The sequence below is a fragment of the Cygnus olor genome, chromosome 7 (genome assembly GCF_009769625.2).
Source record: "Cygnus olor isolate bCygOlo1 chromosome 7, bCygOlo1.pri.v2, whole genome shotgun sequence".
Taxonomy (NCBI): domain Eukaryota; kingdom Metazoa; phylum Chordata; class Aves; order Anseriformes; family Anatidae; genus Cygnus; species Cygnus olor.
The window spans coordinates 19,089,594-19,102,393 of NC_049175.1; the positions used below are offsets into that span (position 1 = coordinate 19,089,594).

Consider the following 12,800-nt stretch of genomic DNA (forward strand, 5'->3'; position numbering starts at 1 on the left):
TTATTTCCTGAATCTGACAAAATACAGATAAAGAGCTTCCTGTGACTGCATCAGCTGGGCAAACATCAACACATTAAAAAGACTCTGTGCAAGCCAAAGATAGCACATGAAGAAATGCAGACAGACTGGCTATCCATATGCATAAGCTGGAAATCAGCAGAATGTTTCTAACAGTTAATTTTGTAATTTGGAACAGCCTCCCAATAGGAACTATAGCCAGCCGTAACAAACACCGAAATAGCCTGCAATTAGCCTAGTTATGAAAAGGACTATAGGACATGGAACCGCACAAGAGCTGGAAACAGGTCTCCGTGGCCTCAGAGGTGAACAGTCTTGCTTGACCTATACTCTATTTCCTGAACTATTGCTCATTTGGGGGTGATTAGAGGGGTTTTGGCAGTCAAAATGTTTCCTCACTATTCTGTGCTGCTCAGTTGGCAAATTTTTGAATGCTTCTGCTTGCAGTCTGACTTTTGTAGGAACTCCCATTTTTTATGTGGCTTCCTCTGTGCTGAGGCCCAAGAGCTCTCAGTTCTGTTCTGTAAGTCAGAAGCAAAATCTACTTGCCTTTCCTTTCCTCAGTTCTTCACTTAGAAACACATATGATTATATTCCCCTGCCTCAGACATTTGCTCTGCGGTGCTCAGATACTAATACAAATAACTATAGAAGCACATAGCAAGGCACAATAAATTTTTCAAAGCATTCAAAAGCACATTTCAGAAATGCTATCCATCCGTACCCTTAGGAAAGGCTTGGTATCCTGAATAAAGCATGGGCTTCATGTCAGTGTTTGTGTCTACTCCCTGCTGCAGATGTACAAATCCCACTCATGATAAAAAGACTTTTAGTCTACCATGGAGATCATAATACAACGTGAAGTCTGTTACATTGTATTTGGGGTAACAGTCCATTCCAGCTCCCCAGCCATTCCATCCCACTTGGAACTGGCAGAGTTAGCGGAGAGACAAGGGGAGACAAGGCTGTGGAGTCCCTGTACTCCAAGCCACTCCCATCCCCACTTCCAAATCAGAGCTGAGGTCAGACTGGCAATTCTGGCTATCTGCTACTCAGCTTGCCTTACAAGTACTCCAGATGTGCAGTGCCTGGAACTACTGCCTTTCTTTATTGGTCTTTAAGTGCTTCTGAAACAGACAATACAATGTATTTGCATCATTGATGCCTGCTGCCAGGGCTGTGGGTGACAGCAATTTGCTTGGCTGATGCTCTTGGTTAAACCAAGAACTTCCTTCAGGCAGGCTGCACATCCACCTCCACATGTTTTACAGGAGCAGTAAGTTATGCATAAGTGATGTTTGAATATTCGAACTTTCAGAGTAAATTATTTGTATCTGTGATTGAGCCTCACAAAACTTAGTGACTTTTCCAGGTGTTAATTCATTTCACTTACTTGCATATGTATTTCAGGAGGTTGTAGTTGGCTTGGGGCAAATTCTTCACCTGTTTAACCAGTTCCTGGGTACCCTGAGGGACAGGAAAAACAAGAAAGGAGAACTACTGATATGAATAATGCAAAGCAGATGTGACTCTTTCAGTGCTACAAAGTCCTCTTTCCAGAGTCAAAACCATGAGCAACAGATGATAGCACAATGAGGCTTTTGTTTTTGTTTTTTAAAGAAGGTATCATCCACTCTGTTGTTCCTTACCTCTCAGGTGGGAGCACGAGTCCCACTCCCAAGTTTAACAACCCCAGACACGTAATGGCTGTGAGCACAAGGGACCTGGCTCAGTTCTGCTTCCCGCCGAACTCCTGCTTCCCTTGATGCAGGGGCAGTACCTGACCCTGCTTCAGAAAGTTGTCCCAGGTCTGGTGCAGAAGACTGATGCAGAAACTCTCTGACAGCATTAAAACCCTGTTACTTGCACTTCTAAAGCTTGCAAATACCAAATATGCCACAGAATTATTTGATGCCATTACAAAGGTCATTTGACCAAGCTCCCCCACCCACCCTATCTACTGTATGGCTGCACAACCTCCCCCAGCCTGAAAGAAGTACCAGTGTGTCTCTTGGTTCAGAGATGGAAAACTAAGGCAAGGGAGACATAAGGAATCCTTGCAAATGACAGATCTACCTGGAAGAGAACCAGGAGTCATCCAGACCAATTTCTCTGTCCTAGCATGCACAGGTGCTCTTGAACAAGACACAAATAGCATTGTGAAGATTTATTGCCTTCTTGTAAGCAGAGGCTGAGGTGTGAGGAGAATGATTTATTACTTTGATGGGATTAGAACCAGTGGTCCCAGCAAGAGAGATCCACTACATAAAGTATCCAAACACTAGAGTGCCAAGACAGCTCTATATAGGAGTGCCGTTGGCACAAAAAGCAGCAGAAATTATCCCAGAGGTACATCATTGCCAGGATCTTTCCTCAGGCTGAATGTTAGCTGGATTTTTTTTCTTTAAAATTCCAGAAGACAGGAAAAAAAAAAAAAAAAAGCAGCTGGGCTGTCTAGAACAAAAGGAAAACCACCCACTCTGCAAACCACTAAGTCAGCATGCTTATTCCCCAAACACCAAAAAAACCCTTTTGTCCAAAAGAAAAGGGCTGCAGAATTCTTGAAGTTAAATCACATACTGGAATACTGAAACCCCAACAGCCAGGACTTGACTAAGTTCTCCAAATCAGTACAAATGCTCTTGTCAACTTTAATGGTTAATGTAAAAACCTTCAGCTAGGGAAGCCTGCGAGTCTTCGAAGTCTGCTAATAGGTACTGGTATAAAGGTACCAGCAAACATGCCTTTTCTGCACCCAGCCTACTTGAAACTTTGAGGCACTGAGTGTGCTACAAACACATTGCAGTAATGCTGAACTGAGCAGAAGAGAAATTTTCTTTAAAAAGCTAACAACATTCCAATTCCACTACCTCCTTTTTAATTACTTACTTCTATTTGCAGCCATTCTGAGCTGTGACACACTTCCTCATAAACTTTCTGTCTTTCCATTAAAATGTAAGATGAGAGATCTGCTTGAGGAATGACTTAGAACCCTGAAGCTACTTAAAGCATATAATGAAAATCTCTGACTCAGAAGGCTATTGTCCTGCTGCAGTCCCACCATCATTTACTGGTTCCTTTCAATGCAGTTACCGTGGAGGCTCGCTTACTTTTTGAGACAACTAAACTTTCTTTGTGAAGATAGATATCCAAACACATTTGTGAAGACTGATAGCTGTTAACTAACGAGAGAAGACTGCTAACTAATGATGGAGAAATTTCAGAAGCAGTTGGTTCAAAGCCAGAGAAGTGTGTTTGGACTTTCAATTCAAACCTTCCTCTATTTTTCAGGGAAGGGATTCTGTTGGCCTGCCTCTTCCAAGATCTTCATGACTTATCTGCTCCAGGTAAGTCAAAAAGACCCAGAGAGCAGTCCGTATTCCTGCCTCCATCCTTAATGTCCTGAAGGTAGACAATTTTTTTCTTCTGAATTTCACAGCACAAAAAAAAAATCCTCCAACTAATAAAAACCTGAAACTAAAAAAATAAAAAATCCTCAGGTTAAAAATCATGCCAGTTTAACAGCGACAACAAGGGAGACACTAATAAAAGACCGGTCACTTGAAAATCTCAATCCTCTTTCTTGAACTTCTGAAAACATTTGAATCAAGGGAAGCTGCTATTGATGTGAAGGTTAAGGTCAGTTTTTCAGATCATCCAGCTTTCAAGTGAGGAGTTTGAACTAGATACAGTTGATCTAACAAACCTCTCTCTCGACTTTTGCTCTGTAACCCAGTTTATTTCAAATACAGAAATCAGAATGACATTTGGCACAGTATTTCAAGTGCTCTGAATTAAAATATCGCAGCTTCTCTGGATGCAAGAGGGGACTTTGGAACAGAAATGTGGGCAGCTTTGAATAGCTGGAAACATGATCTAATGGTACAGGGCCATATCTGAAAGAAAAAATGGTTCTAAAAATGTATCACCCGTGCTCTGTCACAAGACATCACAACAATGGGATTACACAGAGAGGATCATTAGATTCATCAAGGCACGAGCATTTGCCAGGTTCCAAAAAAATAGAAAAGCTCCCTCTCCTGCTGCAGGCACCTCAGGAACTTAGCAGCACTGCCCCAGGCCTGTACCCACCAGCCCCCCTGACCCACAGATGCCGAAGGCTGAGCACAGGAACACCACGGCACGAGTGTAAAGAAAAATGCAAGCTAAAACTGCTGCATTGCTAACAACCAGCACAGCACGGGTCATGCTTTGGCTGCAGTTGAACAGGCAACAGAGGCACTGCTCTGACACTCATCATTACGGCACTCCGCAGTAACAGCTCTTACCTCCTTGAAAATGCTCCCCTATGTCTAATTTACCACACATGCATGCTTTCCAAGGAGTGGTCCTAAACCCAAGGATTTTGCAATGTGTGTAACATTGCAAACTAACAGGGAGTTTCTAGTTGGGCTGACAACTAACAACGCTTCTGATATTCCCCCAGATTCAATTTGCTCTTTAAAATCTCAAAGCTGTGTGCTCAGCCCACTGAATTGCTGTGCTGTGTGCATCTCTAGAGCACAGGCCGCAGTGAAGGCTAAAATACTGCCATGTCAAGACAGTCTGACTCAAATTTGAGTTTTTAAAGATTTGAAGATCCTTCATTCATTCTTAAGTCCTTCCTCAAAACCACCTGGGATCTGAATCAAATCTTTTTTAATGCTGCAGCCCTGCTGAGATACCTGGAGGCCTCAGTACAACTCCAGGACTCTGTTAAGTTTCTGTTTGCATTCCAGCACCAGAGATCGGTTGGGTGCAGAACGAAGACGAACAGCAGTCAATGAAAAATGGAAGCTTGGGACAATGCTGGAGTATTTTTTGATGCAGATGGAAATTAGGCCAATCAAAGATCATAATAATTCCTATCTATGTTCAAAATGTAGCAGCACAGCAGCACAAAGTACCAACTGTTTTATCTGAATTGCTATTTTGCCCTAAGTAATTCCATTTTTATTTTGGGGGTGGAGGGGCTACAACTATAGAAAATATTTGAGTCTAAATGTCTTGTTCAAAACTTATATATGGAAAATGAAGACAAAATATTACTTCAAATTCAAACAATAGTTTGCATTTTGTTTTTGTTGTTGTCGTTGGTGTTGTTTTCCCCAAAATGAAACATTTGACTCTAAAATTCTCTGAATTTCAATGAAACCACATTTTTCAGCAGGGGGACTTTCCAGGTGGGAGGCAATTCAAGCCCTACAGGCTGGGGATGACTGCTCCACGTGCTCCGGCACACGTACAGCCTCTCCACCCTTGGTGTGTGCACTCCACCTTCCTTTCCAAAAAAAGTAAACAGCCCTTGTTGAGGTTCCAGATCTTCCTGACCAAACAAATGGTTGTTTACAACAGCAGTTTAACAAGGCAACTTGTGCTATCAGCAGTTACTGTATTTTGCAAGCTTTCACTTCAGCTCTCTAGTGCTCCTCATCTCCTTTCTAATCCAAAGAGAATAATGCACTACAAGTTGTTTCAGTCTGGCCGTGCTCCCACAAAACCAACACAGATGCTGCTTCCCAAACTGCAGCAGCCTGTGCAGGCAGAATCAGACAAACTACACAGCTAATAAGCTGAGCAGTGATATACAATTATGTTTGCCCAACTTGGCACTGTCTCTACTCTTGTGCAATAGTGCTTAATGGATCCAAAACTTCCCAGTCTGCACACTCTATGACCAAAATGAAACCAGCTCCACTGCCTTAGAAATGCTGCTGTTTCTGGTGAGATCAGCCATTCAGCTGTCTGGAGCATAGCACCCTGCAGAGATGACTGAGGTGCCTGTTAACAAGGCAGAACACGAGCAAGTTTTGGAGCTAGCAGACACATGCCTGTATCTATTAAGAAACATCCCTAGTGCACCGACACTGATGTGCATGTGTCCAGGACACAAACACATGCCCATGTGTGGCACTGCTGCGCTGTGTCACACACAGTTACTTGCTTTCTAGGAGTTGACTAGAGAACAGATTGTGTGAGTGCAGATAGTAGCAAACTTGCCTTTTGCCCATACAAAGCTGACACTATCAGATATGGTGCATTTGATGCATGCAAACAATCTTCTTATGGGCATCATCAAGGACTGGATCACCCCAGAGCCATCCACCACTTCAACTAAAGGTAAACCCCAGTTTTTACAGTCCCCACCAGACAGAGATGTGAGCACGCCCTTGAGGCCACACACAGAAAAGGGACAGAACTGTGGGCTGTGACTTACAAGCCCTCAGGCCTTTGCTTCTTTAGCTGACATAAGTAATAAGGCTTACAACTTTAAACCCCTGTTTAGAAGGTGGCACGGTTCCACCCACATTAGACCAGATCCAACGTGCCTTTGCAGTCAGCGAAGCGCTCAGGCATCACCACACAGGGAGCAATATGGACGGAACAGATCAATCAGTCATATTGTAAATTATCCTGCTCCTCCCAAGCAGTGAATCAAAATTTCCATGATTGCCACAGACCTGGAGGTTTCTGTCAGCCCCTTCCTTTGCCTGGAAACTAAACAGAGGAACATCACAGGAAAATTCTGGCAAAGTATTCACACAGCATGATTTCTGCCATTGTGGAATAGTATCACATTCTGCCCTTTTATAGCGTCCGTCCTTTAAGAAATTCAAAGACTGTCACACTGATCAACATCTCATCCACCAACAACTTTGGGATGCAGAACATGCTGTTCCAATATATGGCACTGAAAACCCAGAAAAAGGGAGTGACTTCATAAAACTTGCTCATGAGTCAACAGCAAGGCTGGGAAAGGAACCCAGATTTCCTACCTTACATCTCTTACTAATTATGGTACAGAACAGCATTGTTCAGAAGAAAGAAGCACCAGGCTACAAGACTGACTTCAAAACAACTCCCGCTTCAAGCAGGACCCTGTGATATTAATGCCCAGTTCACAGCTTCAGGAAAATTCAAGCTTCCCAGAACTTCATCAACTTTAAATTAGGACTGAAGAGCGATGAGAAGTAAGCTGTACTACACTGAGTCTTGGGAATGACCTTCAAGGTAGGAGGCAGATTAGAAGGACCACTGACCTCTCCCTCATCTTTTGAGAGTAGCTGTCCACAAGAAAGAAAGTCTTCATATTTGGCAAAGGGGATGACAGGCTCTGGCAGCTCTCGGAGGTAAAGCTTCAGGAGAGACGCCACAGTGTGAACATCCGTGTTGCTGCAACAGAGAAGAAGGAAGGAAATTTAGAAACCCATGCTACCCCAAAGCCTGACGCCTTCTGGGGGGATGGATCAAGGTCCTTCTTAGGGACAGGGGCAAAGTAGGCACATGAAGGGGAGTCGTTCTGCCACACATCTGTATGAGGCAGGAGGCTCTACCTGGAAACTGGGAAAAAGCCCTGCTCTGTCAAGATAAGAATGCATCTCAGGCAATACAAGGGATACTCCTGCAGAATTACTTAGGGTAGGGTGGTGCTATGGTTCCTCAGTCCACGTGGATCAGGAAGGTAAGCAATACAGTCCAGGCAAGCACACAGCGATCACGTAGCACTGACAACAGAGCTCTGCATCCTCATGCAATCAAACATCACCTCTGATCCTCTCACTGATCCCTCCTGCTTGATACTCCCCCCAGCCGGCACCCACCCGTGCGATGGGCCAGGCTCCCCAGTGACTGTCCAAGCCTTCAGAAAAAAATGTAGGATGCTGTATTTCCCCAGGCCCTCTACTGCCATTTGGCGTGGCTGCACAGCTTCTGGGTCACATCTCCCCCAGGCTGGGCTACCTGGTGCTACCTAGCCCATCTGTTATGTTGGGATATCAGCTTTTCTTTTCTCTCCCACTCCAGGAGCTTCTTTTTCCTCTACTCCATCATTTGCTTTAAGTTGGGGTTGAGGTATTAGATCCCATAGTGAAGATGCACCTGTTTTCCCTTTCCATTTCCTATCCATCTTTTGGTTTATGACAATACCTCACCCATCTGTACAGCTTTGTTAATCTTTGTAGATGACCTCTTCAAAGGTTTTGGCCACTGGAAATCTAAACAGACCATGCCACAAGCTCCCCACAACCCGCAACTGCCCTGACATTCTTTAAAGGAATCTGGGAAAAAAAAAAAAAACATCAGCAAACAACAGAGCCTCAAATCCTCACCTCTATCTAAAAGCTCAGTATGTTTATAAACAGGTTTCTGAAATATAATCAGCTCTGCCAAATACTTTGCCTTTTGCTAGTGCAAAAAACAGGTACCAGGGGCTCAGCAAGGCTCTGGGCTCCTTACAAGATACAAACCACAGGAGACTACTCCGCTCTGCCCAGCAAGCAGGGCAGTAGTGAGGTTATCTGCATTCACGGTGTGGAAAAGTAAATTCAGGAGTCTCAATTTACATCCCTATGTACTGACTCTCAAACCTTCCTGGATCAAGCCCAAAAAATAAGATTAAGTTTCTTTTGCCTTGTTAGCACGGAAGCCTAAACATCGCTGCTACCCAAGAATGACAGGAAGTCATAATACATCATTAGGACCACCTAGATGTTGTGATAAACAACTAGCAGTTTCTCAGCATGTATTTGGAAAAGACTATCCATCCCGTACGATACAATGCATTCACAGCCATGTAAGTTTAACATACCTCACCTACAAGGTCCTATCCCATATCTGATCTTCAGTTCGTAGCCCGCCAGAAATATCACAGCCCTATTTTATATGAATTTTCATCTTATTGCTGTCTCACTTCAGTTTCTAAATTATCTCAACCTCCAACTGAAGTTGATTTTGTGGTCATGCCAGTTGTAAGGAAGTTTTTCACACATGGATTCCTAAGTCTAAGAACTTATCTCTCAGAACAGCCCCTCCACAGACAAAGTACACAGAGACTCACACTTCTACTTTATTCTTATCAGAACTCTGGATTTAATTTTCTTGAGGGACTCCATCCTTGTTATTTTACTGAAGCTTGCCAGTAATTTTCAAGCTGTTAGGAAGGTAGAGAGAAAGACAGGCAAGCATACTGGTATTAGAAACACAGATAAAATAAAACAGGAAAAATTACCAGAGGGAGCTGCCAGTAGTTTAATATGTACACATATTTGACCACTTGCTACTAATTTTGATGGCATTCCTATTCAACAACTCTGTCATCTTTGAGAACACCAGAATTTTACGTAGTAGCTTTTTGTCAGTTGATTACAAATGCTTTACAAACGAGGTCAGTACCCTTATTCTTTTAGCATGGATTTTCAGGCATGGATAGTGTGTATCAGCAGCAGAGCCCAGACTACAGCCTCAGATCCACTGGCTGGAGTTTATTGTTTTACCTACCACCAAGGCCATGTGAAATCCAACCAAAATGTCAGTGACATGGACATGCAGTAGGAGCAGACTGCTGTAGGTGCTTCCAAAATGGCATCTTGACCTTTCGTAAAAACTTGTATCTGCATTTAAAACTGGAAACCCAAGCCTTTAAAAATTAGTTATTTTAACTATCAGTCATCACAGACAGCCACCATGGGGCAGGCGGGCTCTAGCATTTGAAAGATGAAGCAATGCTGAGCTCATTGCAGATGCAAAAGACATCTAAAAGCACCGCCTGCAACTAGGAGAAAAAAAAAAAAAAGGATATTCCTTCACTGCCCCTGATTCAGATACAATAACATAGATTTCATACTTGCAGAAAATTGCTGCTGCTGCCTACTTGTTCTAGGCTGTACAAGGACAACTTCAGTTACACAGAGAAAATTATGCTTGTTAGGAGAAGCATTTCACTTGGCCAGGAACTGGCTCTCCCTTGTCCCTGTCTGTGAGTATTGATATCAAAGATCAGAGAGTTGGGCCTGCAAGTTGCAGTGGTCACAGTGGTTTCAAGCGGAAATTAGAGCAGAAAGGCAGCGAGTGGGGGGACCCTCGACTGTCACACTGCTCGGGTGCCACCATGCCTGCTCTAATTCAGTGCTGAACCTTGAATTATCGGATGTCAGATCAACTACCCAAAAGGCAGGCATCCCTTCATGGAGAACTTCACTGCCCCCGTTAAAGGCAAAATCTATCACTGATCTATTTTACCAGTTCAATGCCCAAGGTTCTTTCTGCTTTAAAAATCCTGGGGAGAGGCTCAGCTTACCTTCTTGACAATGATGTTAGTATGGATTAGACTAAGGTAAGACATGAAAGTGAAACTGCCGTTCTAATTGATTCCATCTGTAGATGCTCCTGTTCCAGAATGTGTTCCAAAACAACTCTGTTCACTTCCACATGAATTAAGACAATTCTAATTCTGAACCAGAACATCCAGATATTTAGTTAAAAATCAAAGATTCTGTTTAAGAGAAGATGAAGTGAGACAATCTGGCAATTTCAAACTATATTTTCAGGAAAATATCTCTAAATATTTGACGCTTCCATTTAGGGAGCAAATATTAACTGTGGTTAAGAATCAAAGAAAGGAGGATGGGTGGCCTGGGAAGCTGAGGAAAGGGAAGAATTAGAAGAATGTTCACAATAAACTCAAAGGATATTCTTCCCAGGATGAGAGCAAACAGTGCTGCCCATGTAGGAGAGTGCTAATTCTTCCTGCAGCAGTAGGTAGGGACAGTATGGGCAACATCGAGACTGACTGCAGGTCCAGGGGGAAAGCGGTCCCCTGAGTTAATATGCTGGCAATATACTAGAGGCTGCCACTGTCACCTGGGAAATCCATCCTAGAGAGTTTCAGCAAGAAATGAATCCTGGTCTCCAAGTAAAGATCCCAGATCTGATCCCACTCCTGGACCTGTAATAGAGATTGGGCCAGATCTATGCAGTGGCCTTGGATCCAAATACCCCTGGAGTTCAAGGTCTCTGTCAGGGTTGAGTCCATTTCTCAAAGGACTGTTCAGGTCAGCACAATTCTGACTATCACGCTGGGTAGCATGAGGATATAAGAGAGGGAAGGAAATGTTAGTTACAGAGGATGGACAGGATTTGGCTGCAATGCACTGAGAGCATCCACCCTCCTGATGATTTGACTACCTGGGCTCAGGGCCAAGGCAGAGATAGTGCAGCTGAGAGCTGCCCCCATTCCTTGCTGACCTTAGACAGAGCTGACGCTTCCCATGGGAGCCAAGATTAAGCTGAACCTCTACTGTTTATCCTGCGTCTGAGCTACAGCTCCCACTGCCTCACAGCCATGGCTGTGTCTGGCCACAGACCCTGTTGATCTAGATGTGCACACTGACTCAAGGACAGATTTCCCAGCCTGACCTTGGACCTGCCTTGTCAGTACGGACTTGCCTGCTGATTGCCAGTGTTCCTGAGCCTGGTTACTGTCACTGGGTCTGTCTTGCTCACCTGGCTCACGTACGGTGGGACTGGGCTCTGGGTGCCAAGGCCATTGCCTCTGCCAGCCTTGTCACTGCACTTGGCTCCCTGCTCACCTTCCCTTGCAGAGCAGCTGGCTCTCACCACTCCCTGACACATGCATGGACAGCAGGACCAAAAGGCAGCTAGCATTTCTCTGTACCACACAAGGAGTGATTGTACCAATGTATTTACAAGGGGAAGAAAAATGCGAAATTGCCATTTTTATTTCAGAAACATTTGGCTCAAGTTTTATTGAAAATTCAAAACAGAACACAGATGTCCCTAAGTTATATTCAGTTTTGAAATGTTCCATCTCAGTTGCTGAAATTCTTGACCAAAAAAATTCATTTTGGTCAAGAATTCTTCTGGTGTCAGAAAATACTTTGCTATGACTTGCTGACCCACTCTATATGACCAACACACAAAACAACAAGGGAAGACGTGTAAAATGCTGGTGACAGTTCTGAAACCTGGTGACAAAAGAACGGGAACAGTTGAGATGGCACCCCTGGACAGATCCAGTATGGGGCAAGAGAGAATACAACATCTGAAAGCAGTAAGGCACCTGGTTCACCACTGTCCTATTTTTTTTTTGGTGGGATCCCCACAGCTGCTGACTATGCTACACCCAAATCCAGCAATGCATTTCAATATGTGCTTACGCTGGAAACACTGGAGTAGCCCCATCTTGACCAATGGGCCCAATTTATCCCCCTGCTCAAGCACTGAACTGAACGAAGGCCTCAACACACACCATGCTGGAGAAAGCCTCAGCAGCACTCTGAATGCAGAGAATGAAGGCATGGAAATAACATGTTCCTAGGGTAGCCATTGTCAGGCTATTCCTGCCAAACTACATGCCACAGGTAAACCAGCCTGAATTTGCTGATGTAAACTCACCTGTCAAAGAGGGGCTTCTCTCCACAGTCAAAAGAATCCTGCAGATCTTTGACAAGGTTGGCTTGGCCAGGCATCCGAAAGAGTCCCTCCTCTGTAAGACCTCGCTCCCGAATAAAATCCACACACTGTTCCACCAGCAGGGGGGCCAAGCGCTGGCCATACTTCCTCTCGTACTGTACGGTGTCCTCTAATCGCTGTCCAAAGATCCCTGCCAACAGACAGCAAGACAGACATTCAGGTGTTAGCTGAAGCTCTTCGTGAGCTATTGCTCAGGACACACAATGAGGAAGACTGTTTCTTTCACGACTGCCCAGCCTCTGTAAGTGCCCTGGAATCCCTTGGACAGTGCTGAGCACCACATACCAGTTTTGCTCTGCTCTGTCATGGCAGCAGGGGTTACTTGATGTGATTACAATGCAATCTGTGCAAAACCAGGAAGAAATTCCTTGTCCCAGAGTATAATTTCAGGGATACCCATCTCAGTGAAACTCACGAACAGATTAGAAACTAGAACTAGTAAAACCTTTACTTTGAAAGAAAGCCCGTATTTACAATAATAAAGATAAGTCACTCCTATGCTTCAGGGCATG

At 44.1% G+C, this 12,800-nt stretch overlaps 1 protein-coding gene across 9 annotated transcripts in view; it reads right to left on the reverse strand.

Annotated features, from left to right (window-relative positions):
- Window positions 1-12,800, reverse strand: part of ARHGAP22 (Rho GTPase activating protein 22) — a 146,653-nt gene that overhangs the window by 11,989 nt on the left and 121,864 nt on the right. For all 9 annotated transcript variants that reach the window (XR_005821442.1, XM_040563237.1, XM_040563238.1 and 6 more), the window contains 3 exons: window positions 12,211-12,418; window positions 7,059-7,191; window positions 1,412-1,485 (listed from right to left, as the gene is read on the reverse strand). Coding sequence is in view for 8 of the 9 variants with exons in the window: in XM_040563237.1 (XP_040419171.1) it covers window positions 1,412-1,485; window positions 7,059-7,191; window positions 12,211-12,418 (415 nt within the window). In the remaining variant the exon portion in view is untranslated. The remainder of the gene's footprint in view (window positions 1-1,411; window positions 1,486-7,058; window positions 7,192-12,210; window positions 12,419-12,800) is intronic.